Source organism: Acinonyx jubatus, chromosome D4 (assembly GCF_027475565.1).
Source record: "Acinonyx jubatus isolate Ajub_Pintada_27869175 chromosome D4, VMU_Ajub_asm_v1.0, whole genome shotgun sequence".
Classification (NCBI taxonomy): Eukaryota; Metazoa; Chordata; class Mammalia; order Carnivora; family Felidae; genus Acinonyx; species Acinonyx jubatus.
Window position 1 is genome coordinate 48,354,122 of NC_069391.1, and position 25,586 is coordinate 48,379,707.

The following is a 25,586-nucleotide window of genomic DNA, read 5'->3' on the forward strand; positions in this document are numbered from 1 at the left end:
CAAACAAAACGTAAGAACAACAAAAGCGGTTCCAGGGTATAATAAATACTGAATCCACAGTAGGCGACAGAATCCTTACTGTACACAGCTGAGAAAACCTGCCGTGGGACAATGGATCACATTTCCATATTAAATTATATTTATCACGCTGAAAAATGCTTCAACAAAATACAGGATTTCTATTGGCCACTTCTGTACCACACTCACTCCCTAAAACCTTTCAAACCTGCTGAGTCCCATTGAAAATCGTTCCCACCCCATGGTGCTCCGAAGGAGCCGTTAGACAAAGAGCTGGGATGATGAGAGAGGGCAGGACAACTACCTTCCCCCGTGATTTCAGAAAATAAATCAATAAAAGAGGATAGAATAGCCAAAACATAACCTTGGCATAGGGTATTTCCGGGAAAATCACTGCTGTGACAAATGGCCTGAAGTGAACTCTTCCAGCGGTCAAGAATCCCCAGGAAAGGCCCCTCCCCTCCTTATCTATTGCTGAATTGTACAATACTCCGCTTTGAAAATACGACACCCTCTTGGAGCTGGGCGAGATGAAAGAGCTTTTCTTCATGATCCTGCAACGCCTATTAATTTTTGCTACAACAGACTCACAGCTGATTAAGAAAACAGAGGGCTAGCACTGCCTCACATTCCCATCTCAAGACTCGAGAGAGAAAATGTTAAAAGTGAAGGAGTCCTCCTTTTCAGGACAATGTATTGATTTTCATTGCCGCACACACTGTAGCAGTTGCCCCCCCCCCCCCCCCCCCCGCTCCCCAACTGCAGGCAATTTGTTTAGACTGGAAGTTATTTTCCTCTTTGAAACAGCGGCAATGCTAGGAGATTCCGATGCACGTACTGGATTATCTTCCAAAAATATTATGACTTATTCACCACCTCGCCGAGCACAGGTTTAGAAATCAGTGGCTTATGTCACAAAACAAACTGTCCCAAAGTATAACTCACACTTGTATCACAACTGGGAAAGCAACATGATCGAATGGGAAATGCACAAGACTTACAGTCAAACCGCATTCAAATCTCCATGTTACCACCCATTTCTGTGTCAATTTAGACGCTACTTAGACTCTCTACCCTCATCAGCAAATATCACCTATAGTATAAGGTTATTACGGAGTTTAATAATGGATGTCAAATGCCATTTATGGTAACTAGCATTAAAAAATATAGCTTTTATAGCTTTGTTTTATTAAAGTATAACATACTACAAAAAGTACAGACCTTAATTGTAGAATTCAATGAACTCTGGCAGATGTATACAGTTAAAACCACCGCCCCAATCAAGATGGACAGACCATGGAAATAGAATGTGAACCACATATTCAATTTTAAATCTCCGAGGAACCACAGGAGACAGATGAAATTAACTTGAATATATTTTATTTAACCCAATATACCCCAAATATTATCATTTCAATATACACTGATTTTTAAAATATTAGCAATGTGGTATTTTTTTTTCATAAGGCTTCGATGGGCCGTGTATTTTACATTTACAGCATATCATAATCTGAATGAGGCATATTTCAAGGGCTTACTAGTCATATGTAGCTAATAGCTACCGTATTACCAGTGCGGATATGAACTACAGTCCAGGAATGTCCTTAGTCCCCTTTCTCTATCCTCCACTTCCCCACCCCAAATCAACCACTGTGCTGACTTCTGTCCCCATAGAATAATTTTGCTTATTCTTGAATTTCATAAAAATGCAACGTGACTGGCTTTGTGACTGGCTTCTTTCACCGAACATGTTCTCAAGATTCATCCGTGTTGTCCCAAGAAGCAGGGTACATTCCTTTTTATTACTGCATAGCATCGCACTGTACAAATATGTCACAATCTGTTCACCCGTCGACCAGCTGATGACCATTTGGGTTGTTTCCAAATACATTACCATTAATAAACCTGAAATGAACATTCTTGTACAGTGGAAATGCTGGATCATAAAGTAGGTTTATGTTCATCTTTACCAAAAAACTGCTGAATACTCTTCCTCAGTGGTTGCATCATTTTATATTCCTGACAACAACGTAGGAGATACTCACACCTTCTCTAATATCGGGTATTGTCAGTCTTTTTAATCTTAGTGATTGCAGTGGGGTATATGTTTCCAGATGACCAACAAGGTTGACCTTTTTCCATGGTGACCAGCCGATCATAGTGGTTTGGACAGATGAAAGGAGAGTTGTTACAAAGACAAACTGAGATCGCTTATATGAAATTACTTGTAATATGAAAATAAGGGACACCCTTGGGGTGCCTGGGTGGCTCAGTCGGCTGGGCGTCCGACTTCGGCTCAGGTCACAATCTCACAGTTCGTGGCTTCGAGTCCCGAGTCGGGCTCTGTGCTGACAGCTCGGAGCCTGGAGCCTGCTTTGGATTCTGTGTCTCCCTCTCTCTCTGTTCTTCCCCTGCTTGCACTCTGTCTTTCTCTCTCAAAAATAAATAAAGATTCAAAAAAATTAAAATAAAATAAAATAAAATAAAATAAAATAAAATAAAATAAAATAAAATAAGGGACATCCTTGCAAGGACTACCTGAGTCAGGCAGGTCATGTAAATCCAGAAGCCAAGGAACAGTAGCAAATTAGAGCACATGCTCATCTAAAGGAAGTTGCTACGTGCTACTTAGCACCAAGTGGTCATTGCCATGTGGTAAAGCAGGCCAGGTACTTCAAGATGTTCCTGTATTATCAAGAAAGAGTAGATAGCCGTCTTTTTCTTTTTCTTTTTCAAGATTTTTCTTTTTAATGTTTATTTATTCTTGACACAGAGACAGAGAGACAGGCATGAGTGGGGGAGGGGCAGAGAGAGAGGGAGACACAGAATCCGAAGCAGGCTCCAGGCTCTGAGTGGTCGGCACAGAGCCCGACACGGGGCTCGAACTCACAGATCGTGAGATCATGACCTGAGCCGAAGTCGGACGCTCAACCGACTGAGCCACCCAGGTGCCCCTCTTTTTCAAGATTTTATTTTTAAGTAATCTTCACACCCAACATGGGGTTTGAACTCACGACCCAGAGATGTAGAGCTACACGTTCCACCGACTGAGCCAGCCAGGTGCTTCTCTTTTTCATTAACATTAGAATTTAAGATATTAATCCCAGGATAATCAAACAAAAGAGGCCCTAAGTTTTCAAGCTCTAATTTATAGAAATGTTGGTTTTTATGAAGACAAACATCCTTAGTATGGTAAACATTACACCATTCAGGATTGTTATTAATTACTGGTCAAACAGTAATTAAAGGACACCTAGTGAGACAAGGGTTGGCAATGTCCCAAAAGCAGATGACAAAATCATTTTGAGCAGCAAGGCAACAATGCCCCAAAGAAAGTTCAAAAGAAACAACTGGCCAGGGCGGCCCTTCTTTCCTAGCAACGCTCCTCTGTGACCAAATGTTCTTATGTTCTCATTCTTAAAGGACTATCCACATCATGTGCATTTTTGAAGAATGTAGGTAACAGCTAATAATGCTCCAGTGGCCATGGCTACCTAGAAGTCTCTGCATTATTTGGGGAGAAGAGAAGAAAGATGTTGGTAAAACAGTACAGCTTCTTTGGAAAACAGTCTGGCCATCACTCACCCGGTTCAACATAGAGTTATATGATCCAGCAAATGCACTCTTAGATAGACAGCCAAGAAAAATGAAACATATGTCCACACAAGACCATGCATATGAATGTTCATAGCAACATGATTCATAATAGCCAAAAAAATGGGAAAAACCCAAATGTCCACCCCCTAATGAATGGATAAATAAATCGTGGTATTACCCAGCTATAAAAAATATTGTAGGGGTGTCTACAGTCAGTTCATTAAGCATCCCACTCTTGATTTCAGCTCAGGTCATCATCTCATAGTTCATGAGATCAAACCCCATGTCGGGCTCTGTGCTGACAGCATGGAGCCTGCTGGGGATTCTCTCTTTCTCTTTCTTTCTATGTCTCTCTCTGCCCCTCCCCTGCTCATGTTCTCTCTCTCTCTCTCTCAAAATAAGTAAACATTTTTTAACATTGCAAAACAAATAATATATTGATACATGCCACAGCATAGATGAACCTTGAAAGCATTATGCTAATGAAAAGCCAGTGACAAAAGGCCACCTATTATATGGCACCTTTTATATGAAATGTCAAGAAAAGGGAAATTTATAGAGACAGAGATATGGAGATATGTGTACTGAACACAGTGTTCTCTCCTCCTAGACTGTGACTAGGAGGCCCAAAATGGCTCATAAATCTTTATACCCAGAGAGCCTTGAACATCCTGGCTTAAATTGTCAATATTTTTATTTTAAGGTTAAAGCTTTTTGTTTTCTGCCTAAGGAATCCTTGCCTAAAGTTTTCTGTGGTGGCCACAGGGTTTGAGGGGGAAGCCACACCATGACCTCTTCCCTTTCTCTCCTCCCTTCTACTTGAACTTCTTCTGGAAAAGGCAGCAAACTGCATGAGATTAGGAGACGAATGGACCCCTTTTATAACTACAACCCATAAATCTATAAAGTAAAACAAGGACTGTTTTGTTTTATATATATATGGGCCACCTGGGTGGCTCAGGTGGTTAAGCGTCCCACTTCAGCTCAGGTCATGATCTCACTGTTGGTGAGTTCACGCCCCACGTCTGGCTCTATGCTGACAGCTCAGAGCCTACTTTGGTTTCTCTGTCTCCCTCTCCCTCTGCTTTGTGCTCTCTCTCTCTCTCTCAAAAATAAATGTTTAAAAATATATACATCAAAGCCAAAAAATGCTGAAGTTTGGATTTAATATGATCTCAACAAGATGAATTTCAAAAGCACTCATAACAATACACAAATGATATAAAACTAAAACTAAAATATACTTAACTCTTCATAACGTCTACTTAAACATCTATATTGAATTAAATCACCACTCTGCCTCCTTTATTAATAATTCTCCAAAGCCCTAAAGCTAAATGTACATAGGCAAACTCACTACGGGGAAACAATGTAGATTTTTCGTCTCCTTAATGACAACTTGTCATTTTAGGACATAAGGGATTATGGGCTCCTGGTAGCAAGCAGAATGTTCATGACGAAAGAAATGCTACGCTGAAGTTAATGAGGTAGTGACACAACTGAACTGTTCTCCCTGGTAACAAATAATACTGGCAGAAACTTGGGTACAAATTGCAACACTCTTCCTCTTTCTCATGCCCAGGTAAACATGGAAAGTTACTACAACAATAAGTGAACTATTTAATAAGATCATAAAAATATCCTTAAAATTCTAAAATATTTATTCTAAGAACATAATCCAAAAGAAAGTTAAAACTTTACCTCTGTCATGACTTCCTAGACTATTAACTACAAAGCGGGGAAAGTGGGAAGCAACTAAAAACCCAATCAAAAATGAATCATTTGATTACTGATGATACTTTTGCTCAATGGGATTAAGTCATTACAATATGTAGCAACATCGAAAATATTCCTAGCCATGGGGCGCCTGGGTGGCTCAGCCAGTTCAGTGTCTGACTCTTGATTTTGGCTCAGGTCATGATCTCATGGTTGTGACACTGAGCCCCACATAGAGTTCTGTGCTAGGCATGAACCCTGCTTAAGATTCTCTCTCCCTCCCCCTGGCCCTCTCACCTCATGAGCACTTGTGCTCTCTCTCTAAAAAAAAAAAAAAAAAAAAACAGTAAAATGTAGAGAAGGTAGAAAAAATATATTTGTAAAGAAAATACAATGGAAAGGAATACGAACAAAATGAAAACGCTTTTGTGACAAGTTTTTCATTTTTTCATTATTCAAAGTAAATGTGATGCTCTAAAAACCAAATGTCTACAGAGTGATATAAAAACACTGCAGCGCATCTTTCAAGCTTATCATCTAATTTTTAATCAGTAAAAACACTACAATTTATCTCAAAATATCTTTTTCATTAGGATCTTTAGGCAAAGCCTAAGTTATGTAAAAATCTCGTGCAGTAAACCAATCACAAAGGAAACGGAGAAGACGTGTGGGAAATGAGTACAAATATCACACTCATAAAAAGATTTCTTGAATAATATCACACCATAACAAGGTCAACTGAACACAAACATGACTAATAAAAACACATAGTGGTAGTTTGTGAATTATCTCTCAACAAAGCTAGGGGTTTTTTTTAAAGGTGATTAAGATGTAGACTTTGAATTCAGACAGATCTGGGGGCGCCTGGGTGGCTTAGTAGGTTAAATACCAGACTTCAGCTCAGGTCATGACCTCACAGTTTGTGGGTTTGAGCCCCGCATCGGGCTCTGCTGATGGCTCACAGCCTGGAGCCTGCTTCGGATTCTGCGTCTCCCTCTCTCTCTCTGCCCCTCCCCCACTTGTGCTCTGTCTCTCTCAAAAATAAATAAACATTCAAAAAATTTTAAATTAAAACAAATGAATTCAGACAGATCTGGGTTTGAATCTTGGCTCTATCAAGCGTTAACTTAATGACCTCTGGCAATTAATTTAACCACTGTCAGCCTCCCAGAAGAAAACAGTACCTTGCACTCAGAAGGCTTTTTTTTTTTTTGAGTAAGATTAAATGAGATAATAAATAGAATGTAGTATATAACGGTTACTATACAGAAAACACTCAGTAAATCAGTCTATGTTTACTAATACTATTATTAAAACATCTCTGATAGTTGTACATAAACCAAAATGAAAACATTCTGCTAATTTCATTAAAAACAAAGAAAACGTAATATGTAGACAGAGCAGTAAAATGGAACATATGGGTCTTCCTCTAATGTTTCATATGGTTTGATAAGCTCCCTTTGTAGCAAAAGGTCCATAAAAAAGCTCGTGATTTCCCAGTCTCCTTTACTTTGAAGCACAAGAACATTTACTAATCATTCCTATAGGAACAAAATGCAACTTGGCTGACAAGGCAAGTTAAATGCTATAAAGAAGAAAATAGTCGGGGCGCCTGGGTGGCGCAGTCGGTTAAGCGTCCGACTTCAGCTCAGGTCACGATCTCGCGGTCCGTGAGTTCGAGCCCCGCGTCAGGCTCTGGGCTGATGGCTCAGAGCCTGGAGCCTGTTTCCGATTCTGTGTCTCCCTCTCTCTCTGCCCCTCCCCCGTTCATGCTCTGTCTCTCTCTGTCCCAAAAATAAATAAACGTTGACAAAAAAAAAAAAAGAAAATAGTCAAAGGATCAGAATAGACATTTCTCCAACAAGACATATAAGTGGCCAAGAAACATAAGAAAAGCTTAGTATCATCCGACAAATGCAAATCAAAGCCTTAAACGAGATCCCACTTCGCATGCACTAGGATGGCTACAGTTAGAAAAAAGGAAAAAGGGGTGGTGCCTGGGTGGCTCAGTCACTTGAGCATCTGACTTCAGCTCAGGTCATGATCTCACAGTTCAGGAGCTCAAGCTCCACATCAGGCTCTCTGCTGTCAGAGTGAAGCCAGCTTCAGATCCTCTGTCCCCCCTCTCTCTCTGCCCCTCTCCCACTTGCATGCATGCACGTAAGCGTGCTCTCTCTGAAAAACAAACATTAAAGAAACGAAAGAAAGAAAAAAAGGGGGAAAAAAGGCAGCTAAGAAGAAGTGTTGCCGAGGAAGCAGCGAAATTAGAACCTTCATACACTGCTGGTGGGAATGCAACATGGCACAGCCATTTTGGAAAACAGTCTGGCAGTTTCTTAAACAGTTAAACATAGAGTGAGCATGGGACCCAGCACTTCCATTCTTGGGTGTGTACCTCGCCAACAGGAACACATAGGTCTATGCCAAAATCTGTACACGAATGTTCACGGCAGCGTTATTCATAGACCAAAAAAAAAAAAAAAAAAAAAAAAAAGGAAACCGTTCATTGACTGATAAATGGGTAAAATGTAGAGCAGCCATACAGAATATTACCCAGCCACAGAAATAAATGATGTACTGATACATGTTATAACATTGACGATGCCTGGGATTCTCCCTCTCTGCCTCTCTCTCTCCCTCTTCCTCTCTCCCCTTGCAGGCACTCTGACTCGCTCTCAAAATAAGTAACAATACACTTTAAAAAAGAAAAAGGAAATTAAGGCAAATGGGGATGGAATGGGGCAAAAAGTGATGAGATGAGAAACCTGAATGGAAAAAAATATGAAAAAGATAATGCAAAAATATTAATTTTCCTTTTAAAATGGCAAACCCTCAGCTTGAAGGCAGAGGAAGATTCTTCTTTCAAGCTCATATTTTTCAAAGGAAGGAAGCCTCAAACTAACAAGAGTGTCAGACTCAGAGCGAGTCTTAGATCTACTTTCCTTCTCTTTCATTTATGAGCCATGTGAACCTTGTAAAGTTACTCGAATTACCAGAGCCACTGTTTCTTCAAAATAAAATGAATTCCCCGGGGCACCTGGGCGGCTCAAGCTGGTAGAGCATCGGCTCTTGATTTCAGCTCAGGTCATGATCCCAGGGTCCTGGAATTGAGCCCCCTATCTGGCTCTAGCACTGAGCTTGAAGCCTGCTTGAGATTCTCTCTGTCTCTTTCTCTCTCTGCCCCGCTCCCCTGCTCGCTCACTCTGTTTAAAAAAAGAAAAAAAAAGAATGAATCCCCACATCACAAAATGTCCAAATTCACATTAGGTACCCAAGAAATGGTAGCTGTAACTTTCACATAGTTCCGTGTACAAAAACAAACAGCAAACAAAAACCATGTGTGAAGTCCTAAATCAATAACCAATAGTGTTAAGAAAAGAGTACGTTTCTTCTCCAGTTCCCGAATGGAAACTACAGTGTTGTCTTTGTAATTAACCAAGATTCCTAGAATTTCCCCTTTCTAATTGTTTAGTAAAGCAGCACAGAAGAACCCCATATTGGAACCACAATCTTCACCTTGACAGAGCTGACATTTACATGGAATCCGTCCTTTCAATCTCTCACTGGAGACCATGATAAATGATTAAGCAGCAGTTGTTGCAGGCTTAATCTCACCCTCCAGGACAAATGAATTTCATGACTGTGACTCCAAACCTGAGGCGTTCCCTGTCAACCTTCAGAAAAAGAGCTCTGCTTCCTATACAAAGGCAAGGATGGGAAAGCCCAACGAAATCCAATTTGGGATGGTTTTCCAAATGAGGTACTTTCCAAAAGATAGGGTTGTTCAGTGTTACTCTCTTTTCCCCACTGGTTTCTAAAATTTCACTGTTTTAGGCTTTCTACATTCCTAATTATATTTGACAGTCAAGGATCTAAAAAGCAGTGGATAGACAAATTACTACCAAATGCTACTGGGAAATAGATTTAGAACGATGCTGAATATTTTCATTCTTGAAACGCTTGGCAACCATCGATGTTTCACACATGATATCAATTAGAAGACAGAATAAATGGCCTCACAGAACGCATGCTGGCTTCTGTGGATAGCATGCTGGCAGGAAAAAAAAAAAAAAGGAGAAAAAGCTAGGCCAAACTTAGTGGATGTGGCCTGGTGAGAGCCACCAAACTGAGTATATTTTTGCAACTTTAACACACATCGCAGGACATAACAGCAGCAGCTTCACAAATAATGAACACATACCAAAAAAGCTTGGAAAGGCTTAAACAAAACCCAAAGATATATTAATTACCATCAAGGCTCGTCAAAGGGAAACAGATTATTTCTACTTATTTAAATGAACATAGAGCTATTCATTACCAAACATTTTTTTTTTAAGAGCATATTTCTGTTGCCAAAATTAACTGTGATGCAGTCAGTTTGAACAAATTCCACAACTTGGGACACTTGTACTATCCATGAGGAAAAGATGGTAAATAACACTATTTACCTCTAGCAAATATCAATAAAATAGTGGAGTTGTCCCCCAGACAAGAAAGATGAAAAATAAGGGATGAGATGGGCCACCTGGGTGGCTCAGTCGGTTAAGCGTCCGACTCTTGATTTTGGCTCAAGTCATGATCTCACAATTCATGAGTTCCAACCCCATGCTGGCAGTGGGGAGCCTGCTTGGGGTTCGTTCTCTCTCTCTCTCTCTCCCTCCCTCCCTCCCCTGCTCTTTCTCAAAATAAATAAATAACCTTTAAAAAAAGAAAAGAAGGAAATGAAAATAAGTATTCTTTTTTGTTTTGAGTGAGAGAGAGGGAGAGCAGGGGAGGGGCAGGGAGAGAAAGGAAGAGAGAGAGAATCCTAGGCAGGTGCCACATCCCCAGCCCAGAGCCCAATTCAGGGCTTGAACTCACAAACTATGAGATCGTGACATTAATCAAGGGTCAGACACAACCAACAGAGCCACCCAGGTGCCCCAGAAAATATTCTTTGTAGTAAATGAAGTTAATGGATTGGGGCTGTTGTTTTATGATTTATTCTCACAGAAAGGATTAAAAGAGGTTAGCGTGCCTTTGTTAGAAAGACACGTAGGATTTCTTCTTTCATTTGCAACATGGCAGTTGAAGTGTTTTAAAAGCAAGTTTTTGATAAAAATATCATGTGGGATTTGGATTTCATAACATGAAAAGAAACAGAAGGGGAAGGGGTGAGACACAATGGAAAAGTGATGTGCCTTTAACCAAGCAGAGGAAAAAGTATTAAGGTATCAAAGTAAGACACAAGCCTCCTTAATTAAAATACCTAGACATGATGTCTCCATTCCTCCACAAGACAGTGGAATGTGAGAAGCAAAGAAGCTGCTGTAGGCTGAACATTCGTATCCTCTCCAAAATTCATATATTGAAATCGTAATTCTCAAGGCGATAGTTTTAGGAGCTAGGATCTTCAGGGGATGACTAGGTCATGAGGGTAGAGCCTTCGTGACTGGGATTGATGCCCATATAAAGAGACTCTGGAGAGCTATCCTTCCCTTTCAGCATGTGAGGTTATGGCAAGAAGAAAGCTATCCATCAAGATAGTGGTCCACGAACCAAGAAGCAGGCTCTTACCAGACAGTGAATCTGGATCTCAAACTTACCAGCCTCCAGACCATGAGAAATAAATGTGTGTTAATAAGCTACCCAGTTTAAGTTATTTGTGTTACGACAACCTGAATGGATGTACACAGTATATGGTACTACGGGTAGAAGTTTGGATCAGGGGAATAGATTTCAACCATCTCAAATTATCTCCTGTAAGTATAGAAAGAGGCAACAAGAGCTTCAGCACTGAAAGGACAGGATCCCATTTGCAGGAAGAAGTCAAGTCACTATCATACATGAGCTGTAGAGAAAAGATTAAACAAGAAACAAATGACTTTGAACCTCCTTGATGGCATGGACTATATCAAACTGTGTACCAACCTTTCAGGAGCAAGCTCAACATTTAAAGAGCACCCGTATGGGTAGACATTATACCAGGTATGTTTTGTGTGGTGTGTGTGTGTGTGTGTGTGTGTTGAGTAATCTTTTATCGTCATTTGAAGAAACAGAGGCTCAGAGGTTAAGTAAACTAACCAAAGGACACGTAACTAGTAACTGGTATATATACCAGGTACAGTCCCATGACTGCTCCAAAACGAAAATGCTTCCTACCACATCAGGCAACATTTTTCCTATCTCCAGTACTTCCTCAAGTTAATGATATCTTAGAGAAACGGAATGAGAAAACTAACGCCACACACTGAGCATTTCTTATGAGTTAATAAGCATCTATAGACAACAGAGCTGTTGAATGGGTGGAGAACACAATGGAATTACAGCCCCAGTCAGACAAAATTACCATTCGTTAGAGGGAAAAAGTTAATTTCGGAAATGAGCTGATTTCTGTTCGGAAAAAATAATGAAAAGGAAATACTCCCAAAATGGTAACAGTGATCACCATTCAGAGGTAAACGTATACAATTCTCTCTTCTCTCAAAGCTTCTACTGAAAACACATTTCAAAATAACGTTTAGAATTATTTATTACGAAAGTAATATAATTATTAAAGTGACACTTTGCAATTCCGGATGACTAACTGACACAGTAAAGAACAAAAGTCCTTGGTCATGTATAGTAGTCCCCTGCTGTAATATGAAACCCTTAACAACTCTGTCAACTACTGGGCATGTGGTCTAAAAGCATTGCCCTTAGCACGCATTGGTTTCTAAACAGTGACAGTGCTCGCTCTCTGCTAAAATAAGTGTTTATCCAAGAGAAAATTACTTTTAGGAGCGCCTGGGTGGCTCTGTTGGTTAACCGTCCGCCTTCGGCTCAGGTCGTGATCTCACGGTTTGTGAGTTCAAGCCCCTGTCGGGCTCTGTGCTGACAGCTCAGAGCCTAGAGCCTGATTTAGATTCTGTCTCCTCTTCCCTCTGTCCCTGCTCACTTTGCTCTCTCCCAAAAACAAATAAACGTAAAAACATTAAAAAAAGGAAAAAAGAAAGAAAATGAGTTTATTCTCATACCAAAATCCTGAGTGAACAACCTCCCTCCAAGGACTATTTTCCTCATTTATAAAATGATGTTATAACCCCTCTATTGCAGAATTAATGAGGAACATAAATGGAAAGTACTTTGCACAAGAACCTGGCGTATAAACACTCAATACAGTCACTGCCTGTATTATTGAATCATTATATTCATTATCATATCAACCATAATTGCCATAAGCTAAGAGAATTCCACCTAGTCTCAGTCACTAAAAGACTACAATTGTGTAAGTATGTTCACTGTGCGAAAACTTTGGTTCGGTTGATAAATGATCACTGACATAATTACCGCATTTCTCCAAAACGGTTAAGGATTCTCTCTGCTGTGTTGTGATTGGGGGAGTGGTATAAAATTCAGGAAACGATTTGGAGGCTCAAGTCTAACATCAATCCATCCTACCCAAACTGATCACCAGGAAAGAAACAATCCTTGGCCAGTCTTCGGGCCAACCATCGTTTTTGCTGGCTATAACACTCCCGCTGGCTTATGCCAATCCCTTCTCCTCTGCTTCTTAAGCCTCTCTGATCACCAAACTAAGAAGCAAATAGACTCAAGAGCTCCAAGAGCCTAACTTTCCCTTCTATGTTACCAACGACGACAAGTAAGAACAGGGAACGGCATACAGTGGTTTTCTTTAGCCTCTGGAGCATGTCCACAGAACCCAACATTTCAAGACTCCCCTCCAGAAAGGATTTCTAACGTAGAAGGTCTTGCTTCCCTTCCCCAACAAGAATCCCTGGGAGTGACTATTCCAGCGCTTAGTTACTCGACTCTGAACTTGCAGCCTGGTAACTCGTACGCCTCGTAAAACATTTTCTGCAAAACTATCCAAAACAGTGTTGAAAAGCCTACCTCAGCTTGGCAGAGGGCATGAAGACCTTGTAGCACCAAGGCTGCTGGAGTGGCTTGGTCAGGTTTGGTGCACTCATTCAACACCTGGGAAATGGCTGCCAACATGTCTGCTCCATGCTGATAGGGCCTGTGAGAAACGATCGTTCAGAAACCAGATTAAAGTCGAAGAGCGCAGGCGCACTCCCAGGACATCTGTCTGAACAGAGAGCGTTTGTGCTTTTCTTTACGCTTGTGCCCACTGAACGCTGACCCTCCAATACGAATGCATGTTTTCGTCAAAGATTCGCATCGTCGTCGTTACTGCTGTAACCGGAGACTCATTTCTGATACAGAAATGTTATCCAAAAAAGAGGACCCGTGCTAACAAATGTTACTCTTCCCTAAGCCGTACATCCTATTGTCTGAATTGACACAAACTCAAGTCTCCAGTAATGGTGAAAAGAACTGACTGACCTCATTGAGATTATCAGTAAAAGATAGAGCTATTTCCTGCCTGCCCCTTGCTCTGGTTATCAGCCACTGACTACAAAAGCAGGGATTGCGTATCAGAAGGTCATTTATGACAGTAGCGAAACTAAGGGGGTTACACCTATCACAATAATGATGCTGATGCTGAGGACGATGATAAAAATAATGATATGAATCGTAACTGACCAAACACCTATCTCATGCCAGGCACTCTGCTGGATTCACGCACTCAGGCTCCTCCTCTCCTCTCCTCTATTCCACATGTCATGTGCTGTCCCCAAAAGGATTTTAACTCCCCAGAGAAATGCTCAGGCCCATCTTTGGCTTTCCCGGTCACCCCTGAATGACGTAATAGTTTTCTCTAATGAAATACCAACTGATAAAACTGCCTGGCTGGATTCTACGGTTCCATTGTCTGGCAAACGGAAATGATTTTCCAAAACTGGAAAGATCTGACAGATCTTGAGGTGGCAACTGAAAGGAACACTGAATATATTCAATAGACTCTGACCTGGGCTGATATTTAACTTTTACTGAACCTCAACTTTAAGTGTGTAAAATTAAAATGTTGGCTAATGGGGTGCCTGGGTGGCTCACTCGGTTAAGCATTCAACTCTTGATTTCGGCTCAGGTCATGATGTCACGGTTCATGAGTTCAAGTCCCATGTCGGGCTCCATACTGATGTTATAGAATCTGCTTGGGATTCTCTCTCTCTCTCTCTCTCTCTCTCTCTCTCTCTCTCTCTCTCTCTCTGCCCCTCCTAGCTTGCATTCTCTCTCTCTCTCAAAAAAAAAAAATAAAATAAAAATGGTGGCTAATAATTCCTTCATCTCTAAAATTTTTTCCATGCCGGTACCTCAAGAGAATCCAAACTCTCAGGTCTTGGGTTATATGTGTGTGACTTGTAGAGTGAGGTTATGTTTGGGTGGCCAAGAGACTGAAGCTTAGAAAAGAAGCAGAACTGCTGAGGTTTAGATCCATGCTGATCCGAGATTTATTTGAAACCGGAATCATCCACGTTACCGCTTCAGGATTAATCCATAATCGACAAGAGCAGAGTCACTTTCCTAAGACCCTCACATCTTCCTATACTCTAGAGCATACATGGGGATTCAATAATAGGCCTCCCTTGTAATAATTCCTAGTAATTAATTCTATGAGATGAGTCACAAATAAGGCCTTCCCTATTAAAACTCTTTATAACAATCGGGCATAACATGGGGAAAATATAAGAACGAACAGTTTGACTTTACTCCACTGTTTAGGTTTTAGAAATTTGTTGTATACAAAAAAAAAAAAAAGAAAAAGAAAAAAAAAAAGAAAACATAACATCACATTTTTATTATAATATTATTATCCAGAAAAGGATCTGAATTTCCTATAAATCAAGATACGAGGCTAGTACTGAGATAGACATGCTTGTTTCTTGAAGTCATTATCCAATATTATTAAGTTTTATAATTAGAAAACTTGACCTGAAAATTAACTTATTCTTACTCAAATACCCTCTGCCTATCTTTCCTGGCTTCTCACTTGCAATAAAAGAATTAGGTGCAAAATAATACACCATGATATACATTCCCAAGAGTTAAGCACAGCTTACCTTTGTTTACATATGTCTCTTATCGATGCTGCTTTAGCGATGAGTTTCTCCCACTGGACTTCCTTGCCCACAGACAGAGAAGGCACGTCAGACATGGCCATGAAACGCTGCAGTTCAGGATATACACGATCCTAAGAAGGCAATTTCACAAAAAAGGTAATCTTCCAACTTGAGTTGAATAATCACTTTACACAGCATTTTTACCTCCAAATCTCACATTTGCATCGCTAATTACAATGCATTTCTTCTCATCAGCAGAGAACAATGCTTTTGTGATTGCTGGGGATTTTCTTAGAGACCCATGCACGCCTCATTTCATAAGACAAGAAAAAGGTGGCTGAATCTCAACCCTAATTACAAAGGCTCTAATCGTTTATAATCACACTGCTATTACTTTTTCCACACAGATGGAAAAATCAATTTCAGAATTCAAGGAAAAAAGTTTATTTTCTATTTTCAATTTCTCTTTGAGAGCCAATCACAACTGACTGCCTTACAGATCAAAAGCATCCCGCTGAACCAAACTTTCTCAATGCAATCACGGACGTGCCTCCTTAACACGACTGTATCAAAGCTTTGTCACGCGTACTGAAAAACTCATTTGCTTCGGCGAAAGGAACATGTTTGATATGCAAGTGTTTTATCAGAGCTCACCTGCTTTTCCCACAAAGATGTCAACAAGCGCACAGTGACAGCTCTTAGGTGTGGCGTAGTTCCAAGAAGTTGGATCACTCGTAGAATTTGTCCTATGCACACCTAGAAAATATTGAAGAAATTATGGTTTCACAAATGTAAATGCAGATAATCCTGAGGTTACCACAATAATGTGAAAACCCCTTGTTATAAAATAAGGACTGAAATGGAAGCTAACTATAATATTACCCATCTTTCTGAGAGGTGGGTCATAGTTTTAGGGAGGAGCTAGCTAGCAATCCTTGGGCATAAAAACCTAATCTCAGACAACAGCCAATGGGAAAACTTGGCTATGAAATCATTTCAAAGAATTCATTCTTTAATTTTTTTTTTTTTTTTAACAGTTACTCATCTTTGAGAGACAGAGAAAGACAGAGCATGAGCGGGGAAGGGGCAGAGAGAGGGAGACACAGAATCCGAAGTAGGCTCCAGGCTCCGAGCCGTCAGCACAGAGCCCGACGTGGAGCTCGAACTCACCAACTGCGAGATCATGGCCTGAGCCGAAGTCGGGCGCTCCACTGACTGAGCCACCCAGGTGCCCCCAAAGAATTCATTCTTAAATACTATAATAAATACTTTGGGCCCAACAAGGAAAATAGTGGTCATGGCAAAATTAAGAGCTCAAAATTTCACGATACCAAACAAACTTCAATGTAGTATTCATGCCTCACTTTCTCTTTTTAAATTTATTATTTACTTTTGAGAAAGACAGAGAGAATGCAAGCAGGGGAGGGGCAGAGAGAGAGAGGGAGAATCCCAAGCAGGCTCCACGCTGTTAGCACAGAGCCCGACGTGGGGCTTGAAGTCACAAAACTGAGATCACGACCTGAACCAAAATCAAGAGTTGGATGCTTAACCAACTGAGCCACCCAGACGCCCCTCATGCCTCACTCTCTTTTTGCCCCCGAGTAAATTGGTTAAATACAAACCTTGTGAACACCAAGTGTAGGCAAAGTATACAAGATATCATTATATAATACAGGTTCCAGTGGTCTTCCCAATTTGAACATCAAAACTGGAATCAGATTTGGTACCTAAAATGAATTTAAAGAACATATTTGTTATGCCTTCTAAAATAAATCAATCTCAAAAGCAATCATTATTGAGGCTTTCTTCAAAAGAATAATGGGAATATATATAAATTTCAAGACTTAACGTTAGCTAGCCATTTATCATTAATGCAATTTCACAGTACCACTAATACTCTATTTCTTTTGTAATTAGCCACCAAATACCAATCAAAAATGTTTTTCTTAAACAACTATGACATTACCTCTCAGCAATACAAAAGTAGTTAAAATATATCCTGCCCCAAAGAAGTTTACAGTTCTAATGAGAAGCTGACACTTAGGATATGTACACAAAAAATAACTGTAGAGTGAAATATGTTATTCCAATATGAAATAAGTAAAATTAGTTGTACGGTAAGGGAGGGTTAATGGCAAAAACTTCCCTGCAGGTCTCCATTTCAATCCCTATGATAAAATAAGAAGAACAATTCATTTGTGGATGAAAAGACGTGATATTGTTAAGATGGTGATATTTTCCAAATAGGTCTGCAGATGCCACATAATCCCCATCAAAATCCTAGCTGACTTCTTTGCCAAAATTGAAAAGTGGATCCTAAAATTCATGGGGAAAAGCAAGGGATCCCAAATAGCCAAACAATCTTGAAAAAGAATCAAGTTTGAGGACTCAAACTTCACAATTTCAAAGCTTACTACAAAGCCACAGTAATCCAAAGAGTGTGGCACTGTTACAACAACAAGAAATATAGATCAATGAAACAGAACTCTGAGTCCAAGAATAAATCCTTACATTCACGTCCAGTTGATTTTTGATAAATATTCCAAAAAACCTACAATGGAGAAAGAAGAGTTTCTTTGAAAAATGACACTGGATTTCAACAACTGGATAGCCACATACAAAAGAGTGAATCTGGGTCCTTTCCTTACACAACACATAAAAATTAACTCCAAGTAAATTTCAGACCTAAGTGTCAGTGCTAACACTACCAAACTCTTGAAGAAAATATAGTAGTAAATCTTTGTGACCTTGGGTTAGGCAAAGCCTTTTTAGATGGGACACCAAAAGTGAGTGCAACAAAAGAAAAAAAAATGCATTTCACCAGCTTAAAAATATCTGTCCTTCAAAGGGCACCACAGAGGGGGGAAAAAAAATCACAGAATGGGGGAATTTTTGTTTTTTACAAATCATCCATCGAATAAGATATTTGTATCCAGAATATATAAAGAATTCTTCTAATTCTATAATAAAAGGACAAATAACCCAAGTCTAAAAGAGCAAAGGATCCAAAGAAGATAAGCAAAGGGCAAGAAAGAAAGACAGGGATACTCAACCATCATTAGCCATGACATAACTGCAAATCAAAAGCAGGATGATATACCCCTTAACATCCAATAGGATCTATAAAAAAAAGACAATATCAAATGTTGGCAAGGATGTGGAGAAATGTGGACCATCATGCACTGCTGGTAGGAATATCAAATGGTGAACCCCCTTCAGAAAACAGACTGGCAGTTTATCAAATGGTTAAACAGAATTACCAGATGATCTACAATTCTACTTCTAGGATCTATCTACCCAAGAGAAATGAAAACATTTCCACACAAAAAACCTGTACAGGAATGTTCAGAGCAACATAATTCACAACAGCCAAACAGTGGAAACAACCCAAGGGTCCGTAAACTGATGAATGGATAAATAAAATGTAGCATAGGGGCATCTGGATGGCGCTGGCTGAGCATCTGACTCTTGACTTCAGCTCAGGTCATGATCCCAGGGTCCCAGGAGCGAGCCCCATGTTAGGATCCGTGCTGAGCATGAAGCCTGCTTAACATTCTCTCTCTTTCTCCCCCTCTGCCCCTCTTCCCTGCTTGTGCTCTATTAAAAAAAAAAAATGTAGTATAGCCCTACAATGGGAATATTATTCAGCCATAAAAAGGAAAAGGAACCAACAGGGATGAACTTTGAAAACATCACGTCAAGTGAAAGAAGCCAATCATAAGAGACCACATAGTAAATGATTCCATTTATATGACATATCTAGAACAGGCAAATCTATAGAGACAGAAAGTAATTGCATGAGATTGGAAAGTTGTAGAGGGAAATGGGGAGTGATTGCTAAGGGGTACAAGGTTTCTTTGGGGGATGATGAAACTGTTCTCAAAGTATTTGTAATTATGTTTGCACAACTCTGTGAATATACTAAAAATCACTGAACTGTACACTTTGCATGAATTACATAGCATATATAACACAAAGCATGTGAATTATATCTCAATAAAACTATGAGCCTATCGATGGCACACTTTAGTACCAAAACGAATTATTTTCCTTCCAGTGCATTTCAGTTTTGTTGCCCAGAATGTTACATGTCCTCTATCTGCTATAATCTTAGAAAGTCTGTTTCTTCTAAGCTTAAGAAAACATCTACTTTAATTCACTTTCAAGACAGAAGAAAAATTCTCCAAACCCTACTAACCAAAAAGTAACAGTTGAACATTAATTCATTAATGACCTTGACCATGATATACCATGGCAGCATTTGGAGCTACACATTAAAAGGGCCACAGGCTCACAGCACATAGCCAGAATTGATGTTTTTAACAAGTGCTGGGACTCTGTTAAAACAGAAGTTCTATCACCCTATATTGAGCAAATGAACGGAGACAAATTTTTGAATTGGCTTCTTATTCCCCATTTTAATTAAAACCAAAAGGTTATCTTAGATTGCATTACACAAGTCTCAATTACCCCTTCTGGTAAGATTTCTACCAAGACACGTTGACAGATTCTTAGTTCTGGGAAGGCAATCAGTACATTTACTGACATTTTATAAAATAGTGTATTTAGCCGTATGGCTTCCAAACAACTGGTTTAATTATATTGTCAGAAAAGAAATAAAGTACTCTATTTATGTTAAAGAGTACAGTTTTTTTTTTGTTTGTTTTTTTTTATGAGCCCCAGACTTAAAAAGTATGTATGGGTGTTTTTTTTGTTTTTGTTTTGTTTTGTTGTTTTGTTTTTGCTGAGTTCAGGAATGAAAAAAACCTACGTGGGACACTTTTACTGTAAATAATCTTAAATTCATGCCTTCAACAGTTCCAAGGCTATTACAGCCCAAATTATATCCTCAAAAGTAAATGGGAAAAACAAAATAGGTATTATTTCATTAAGAAAACAGATGCAGATATAGACGTGTGGAAAATTTTTTTTTTTTGCATAAAGTATGTACCATTGTTTTCCCAATGAAATAACATATGTGTATTGATTGATTTGAGATGTAATTATGAGCTCTTGATCCCTCTGCTCTTGATCATTCTACTCTCTGCAGGCAGAAAACACAATGAATGCTCTGACTTTAAGTTTAAAATAAGCTGGGGGCAGCTGGGTGGCTCAGCTGGTTGAGTGTCAGACTTCAGCTCATGTCACGATCTCACCATTTGTGAGTTCGAGCCCCGCATCAGGCTCTGTGCTGACAGCTCAGAGCCTGGAGCCTGCTTCAGATTCTGTGTTTCCCTCTCTCTCTCTGCCCCGCACCACCACCCGCCCCCCAGCTCTGTCTCTCTTTGTCTCTCAAAAATAAACATTAAAAAAATTTTTTTAATTAAAAAAATAAAATTAAATAAGTAAATAAATAAATAAGTAAAATAAGCTGGAAAGTGTCCTCTAATTCACAGTCTCAAGATCTTCTGGTTTTAGAAAATACTAAGCTTTTGCTTCCCTCTTTCAGAATTCAAGTCACTGATGAACAACTGATTGAGAATGATGGGATTATTAAGGAGCTCCATAAGACTATCAGCAGATTCGTCAACAGAAATCTTATAGGCCATAAGGGGATGCAGGATAATATATTTAAAGTGCTCAAAGAAAAAAAAAAAAAAAAACAGACAACCAGGAATACTATGTCCAGCAAAACTTTCCTTGAAAAACGAAAGAGAAATAAAAACGTTTTCAAATAAACAAAAGCTGAGAGAATTCACCCATCAGACCTGCCTTTAAAGAAACTCTAAAGGTAGTCCTTCAAGATGAAACCAAAGGACCTTACACAGCAACACAAAAGCATATGAACATATAAAGCTCACTTTAAAGGTAAACAAATAGAAGAATACACAATACTATAATACTATGATGATACTGCGTAAATCACTCTCAATTCTGGTATGGAAGTTAAAAGACAAATGCATAAATAACTATATAAAAATACGTTAATGGATACACAATATAAAAAGATGTAATTTGTTGACAACAATAACAAAGTGTGGGGGAAATAAAAAAGTAGAGTTTCTGTATGCCAATGAAGTTATGTTGTTACCAGCTTATAATACACCACTACAGCTGTGTTTTCTATAAGCCCCACGGTAACCACAAAGAAAATACCTAGGGAAGATACACAAAAGATAATGAGTAAGGAATCAAAGCACTTCACTACAAAAAAAATAAATAAATCAATGAAACACAAAGTAAGATAGCAATAGAGGAAAAGAGGGCAAAAAAGCTGTTAAGACTGACAGACAATAGAGTGCCCGGGTGGTTCAGTCAGTTAAGTGTCCAACTTTAGCTCAGGTCATGATCTCATGGTTCATGGGTTCAAGCCCCATACCAGGCTACGTGCTGACAGCTCAGAGCCTGGAGCCGGCTTCCGATTCTGTGTCTCCCTCTCTCTTTCTGACCCTCCCTTGCTCATGCTCTGTCTCTGTCTCTCTATCTGCCCCTTCCCTGGTTGCACTCTTTCTCAAAAAGAGATAAATGTTAAAAAAAAAAAAAATTTTTTTTAAAAAAAAGACTGACAGAAAATAATGAACAAAGCGCCAATATTAAGTCCTTCTCTATTTGTAATCACTTTAAATGTAACTGGATGAACCTCTGTAATCAATATACAGAGTGGCTGGCAGGATGAAAACCATGATACAAATATATGCTGACTACAAGAGATTCTTGTCACATTTAAGGATACACGTAGGTTAAAAAGGAAAGGATGAAAGAAGATGTTCCATGCAAATGGTAAGCAAAAGAGAGCAAGGACAGCCATATACTTCTATGATACAACACAGCCTTTAAGTCAGAAACCATCACACGAGACAAAAACATTATCATAAAATTTTTTTAATGTTTATTTATTTTTGAGAGAACGAGTAAGACAGAGAGTGAGCGGGGATGGGCCAGAGAGAGGGAGACCCAGAATCGGAAGCAGGCTCCAGGCTCTGAGCCCTCAGCCCAGAGCCCGACACAGGGCTCGAACTCACGGACCGCGAGATCGTGACCTGAGCTGAAGTCGGACGCCCAACCGACTGAGCCACCCAGGCACCCCTGACAAAGTCATTATTATAATAAAAAGGGTCAATTCACCAGGAAGATAGACAACTATAAATACATAAGCAGCCAGCATCAGAGCAATATATGTAAGCCCAAATACATGAAGCAAACATTTACAGAACTAAAGGGGGAGTATTCTCCAGAATAGATCACATACTAGGTCACAAAATAACTCTTACATTTAAGAAGACTGAAATGATACCAATTATCTTTTCTGACCACAATGGAATGAAACTACGAGTCAACAACAGTAAGAAAACAAAAAAATGCACAAATACAAGGAAACTAAAAACCACACTCTGGAACAACCAATAAGTCAAAGAAGGAATCTAAAAGGAAATTAGAAAATATTTTGAGGGGTGCCTGGGTGGCTCAGTAGGTTAAGTGTCCGACGCGTGGTTTTGGCTCAGATCATCATCTCACAGTTTCAGGAGTTCGAGCCCCACATCAAGCTCTGTACCAGCAGCATGGAGCCTGCTTGAGATTGTCTCTCTCCCTTTGCCCCTCCCCTGTTCTCCCACCCACCTCCAAAATTAACTAATTAAATTAAAAAGAAAAGAGATCTCAAACTAACTTTATCCCTCAAGGAACTAGAAAAAGAATAAGCTAAAACAGAGTTAGCAGAAGGAAGGGAATAATAAAGATTAAAGCAGAAATAAATGAAATAAGGAATAGAGAAGTCGGAAAAAAACAAAATTAAGAGTTGGGATTTTAAAAGATCCGTAAAACTGACAACACTTTATCTAGAGTAAGAAAAAAAAAAGAGAAAAGACTCAAAATCAGAAATGAAAGAGGAGACATTACAATGGGAGTCACAAAAATAAAAAAGGATATGAGACAATTATGTACACTTATACAACAATAAATGGAATAACCTAGAAGAAATGGATAAATTCATAGAAACATACAACTTACAAAGACGGAATCATGAATAGAGAATGGGAACAGACAGGTAATGAAGAAGGAGATTGAATCAGTAATCAAAAACCCAGAAAAAGCCCAAGAGCTGATGGCTTCACAGGTGATTTCCACCAAACATTTAAGTAAGAATTAACACCAATCTTTCTTAAACTTTTCCCCGATAATTGAAGAGGTGGGAATACTTCCAAATTCCTTTTATGAGACCCTATCATTATCAGACCAAAACCAAAGACACTACAAAGAAAAGAAAACTACAGGCCAGTATCCCTTATGAACCTGGATGCAAAAATCCTCAAAAAAAAAAAAAAAAAAAAAAAAAAACAAACCAAAAAACAACAAAAAAAACCCAGCAAACAGAATTCCACAGAATCCTTTAAAAAGATCACATACGGTGACCAAGTGGGATTTATCTCTGGGATGCAGGAATGGTTCCATACACAAAATCAATCATGTTACAAACTACATAACAGAATGAAGGGGGAAAAAAAAATTACATGATCACCTCAATAGACAGAAAAAAAAAAAAACATATGGCAAAACTCAACACACTTTCATGATAAAAGCATTCCTTAACTAGGGATGGAAGGAAATTACCTCAAAACAATAAAAGCTCCATCTAAAAAGTCCACAGCTACCAGCACAGTCAACAATAAAAAACCAAAAGCTTTTCCTCTAAGACCAGGAACAAAGAAAGGGTGCCTACTCTTGCCATTTCTATTCAAAACAGTACTAAAAGTACTAGCCAAAGCCATTAGGCAGGGGAAAAAAAGAAAAAAGAAAGAAAGATCACCCAAAACAGAAAGAAAGAAGTAAGATTATCTTTGTTGGCAGATGACATGACATTACATGCAGAAAACCCTGAGGACTGCACCAAAAACAAGATAGTTAAAACTAATAAATGAATTCAGGAAAGTTGCCAGATACCAAATGAACATTAAAAAAAAACCTCAGGAGCACCTGGGTGGCTCAGTTGGTTAAGCATCTAACTTCAGCTCAGGTCATGATCTCATGGTTCATGAGTTCAAGCCCCATACCAGGTTCTGTGCTGACAGTGTGGAGCCTGCCTGGTATTCTCTCTCTCTCACTCTCTCTGTCCCTCCCCACTTGTTATTTCTCTCTCTCTCTCTCAAAATAAATAAATAAACTTAAAAAAAATCAGATGTGTTTTCATACAGTAATAACAAATAATCCAAGAAGGAAATTAAGAAAACTATCTCGGGGCACCTGGGTGGCTCAGTCAGTTAAGCGTCCGACTTTGGCTCAGGTCATGATCTCACAGTTCGTGGGTTCGAGCCCCGCGTCAGGCTCTGTGCTGACAGCTCAGAGCCTGGAGCCTGCTTCTGATTCTGTGTCTCGCTCTCTCTCTGCCCCTCCCCTGCTCACGCTCTGTTCTCTGTCTCTCAAAAAATAAATAAATGTAAAAAATAAGAAAACTATCTCATTTACAATAGCATCAAAAAAATAAGATACTTAGGAATAAATTCAACTAACAAAGTGAAAGACTTATATACTGAAAACTGCAAAGCATTGCTTAAGTTAAAAGAAGACACAAATAAGTGGAAAAACATCTTGTGTTTATAGACTGAAAGAACTGATATTGTTAAAATGTATGTACTACCCAAAGCAATCTACAGATTCAGTACAATCTCTATCAAAATCCCAATGGCATTTTTTGCACAATAGAAAAAACAACCCTAAAAATCAATGGGCCCTGAATAACCAAAACAATCTTGAGAAAGAAAAACAAAACTGGGTGCCTTTCACTTCCCGACCTCAACACATATTACAAAGCTACAGTAATCACAACAGTGTGATGCAAGGACAAATAGGCCAATGGAAAAGAAGAGAAAGCTCAGAAATAATTCATGCATACGTGACCAATTAATTTATTACAAAGAAGCCAAGAGAATACAATGGAGAAAGGACGGCCTCTAGAATAAACGGTGCGGGGACAACAGAATATCTGCATGAAAAAGGACACTGGACCCTTATCTTACACCGTACACAAAAACCAACTCAAAATGAATGGAAGACGGAAACAGAAGCCCTGAAACCATAAAATTCCTAAAAGAAAACATACGGGAAAAACTTTGTAACATTGGTCTTGGCAATGTTTTCTTGGATAGGACACCTAAAGTACAGGCAACAGAGGCAAAAACAGACAAGTGCGCCTACTTCAAACCAAAGCGCTTCCGTGCAGGAGAGGAAACAATCAACATAGTTTAAACAACAAAAACAACAAAAAACAATCTACAGAATGGCAGAAAATACTTATAAACTCCATATCTGAAAAGAGGTTAATATCCAAAATACATTCCAAATGACCAAAAAAAAAAAAAAAAAAAAACCCAAAATAAC

At 39.2% G+C, this 25,586-nt stretch overlaps 1 protein-coding gene across 8 annotated transcripts in view; it reads right to left on the minus strand.

The window, feature by feature from the left end:
- Positions 1 to 25,586, minus strand: part of FOCAD (focadhesin) — a 311,383-nt gene that overhangs the window by 148,563 nt on the left and 137,234 nt on the right. For all 8 annotated transcript variants that reach the window (XM_053205043.1, XM_053205041.1, XM_053205038.1 and 5 more), the window contains 4 exons: positions 16,898 to 17,002; positions 15,930 to 16,031; positions 15,276 to 15,406; positions 13,204 to 13,330 (listed from right to left, as the gene is read on the minus strand). In XM_053205043.1, the coding sequence (XP_053061018.1) occupies positions 13,204 to 13,330; positions 15,276 to 15,406; positions 15,930 to 16,031; positions 16,898 to 17,002 (465 nt within the window). The remainder of the gene's footprint in view (positions 1 to 13,203; positions 13,331 to 15,275; positions 15,407 to 15,929; positions 16,032 to 16,897; positions 17,003 to 25,586) is intronic.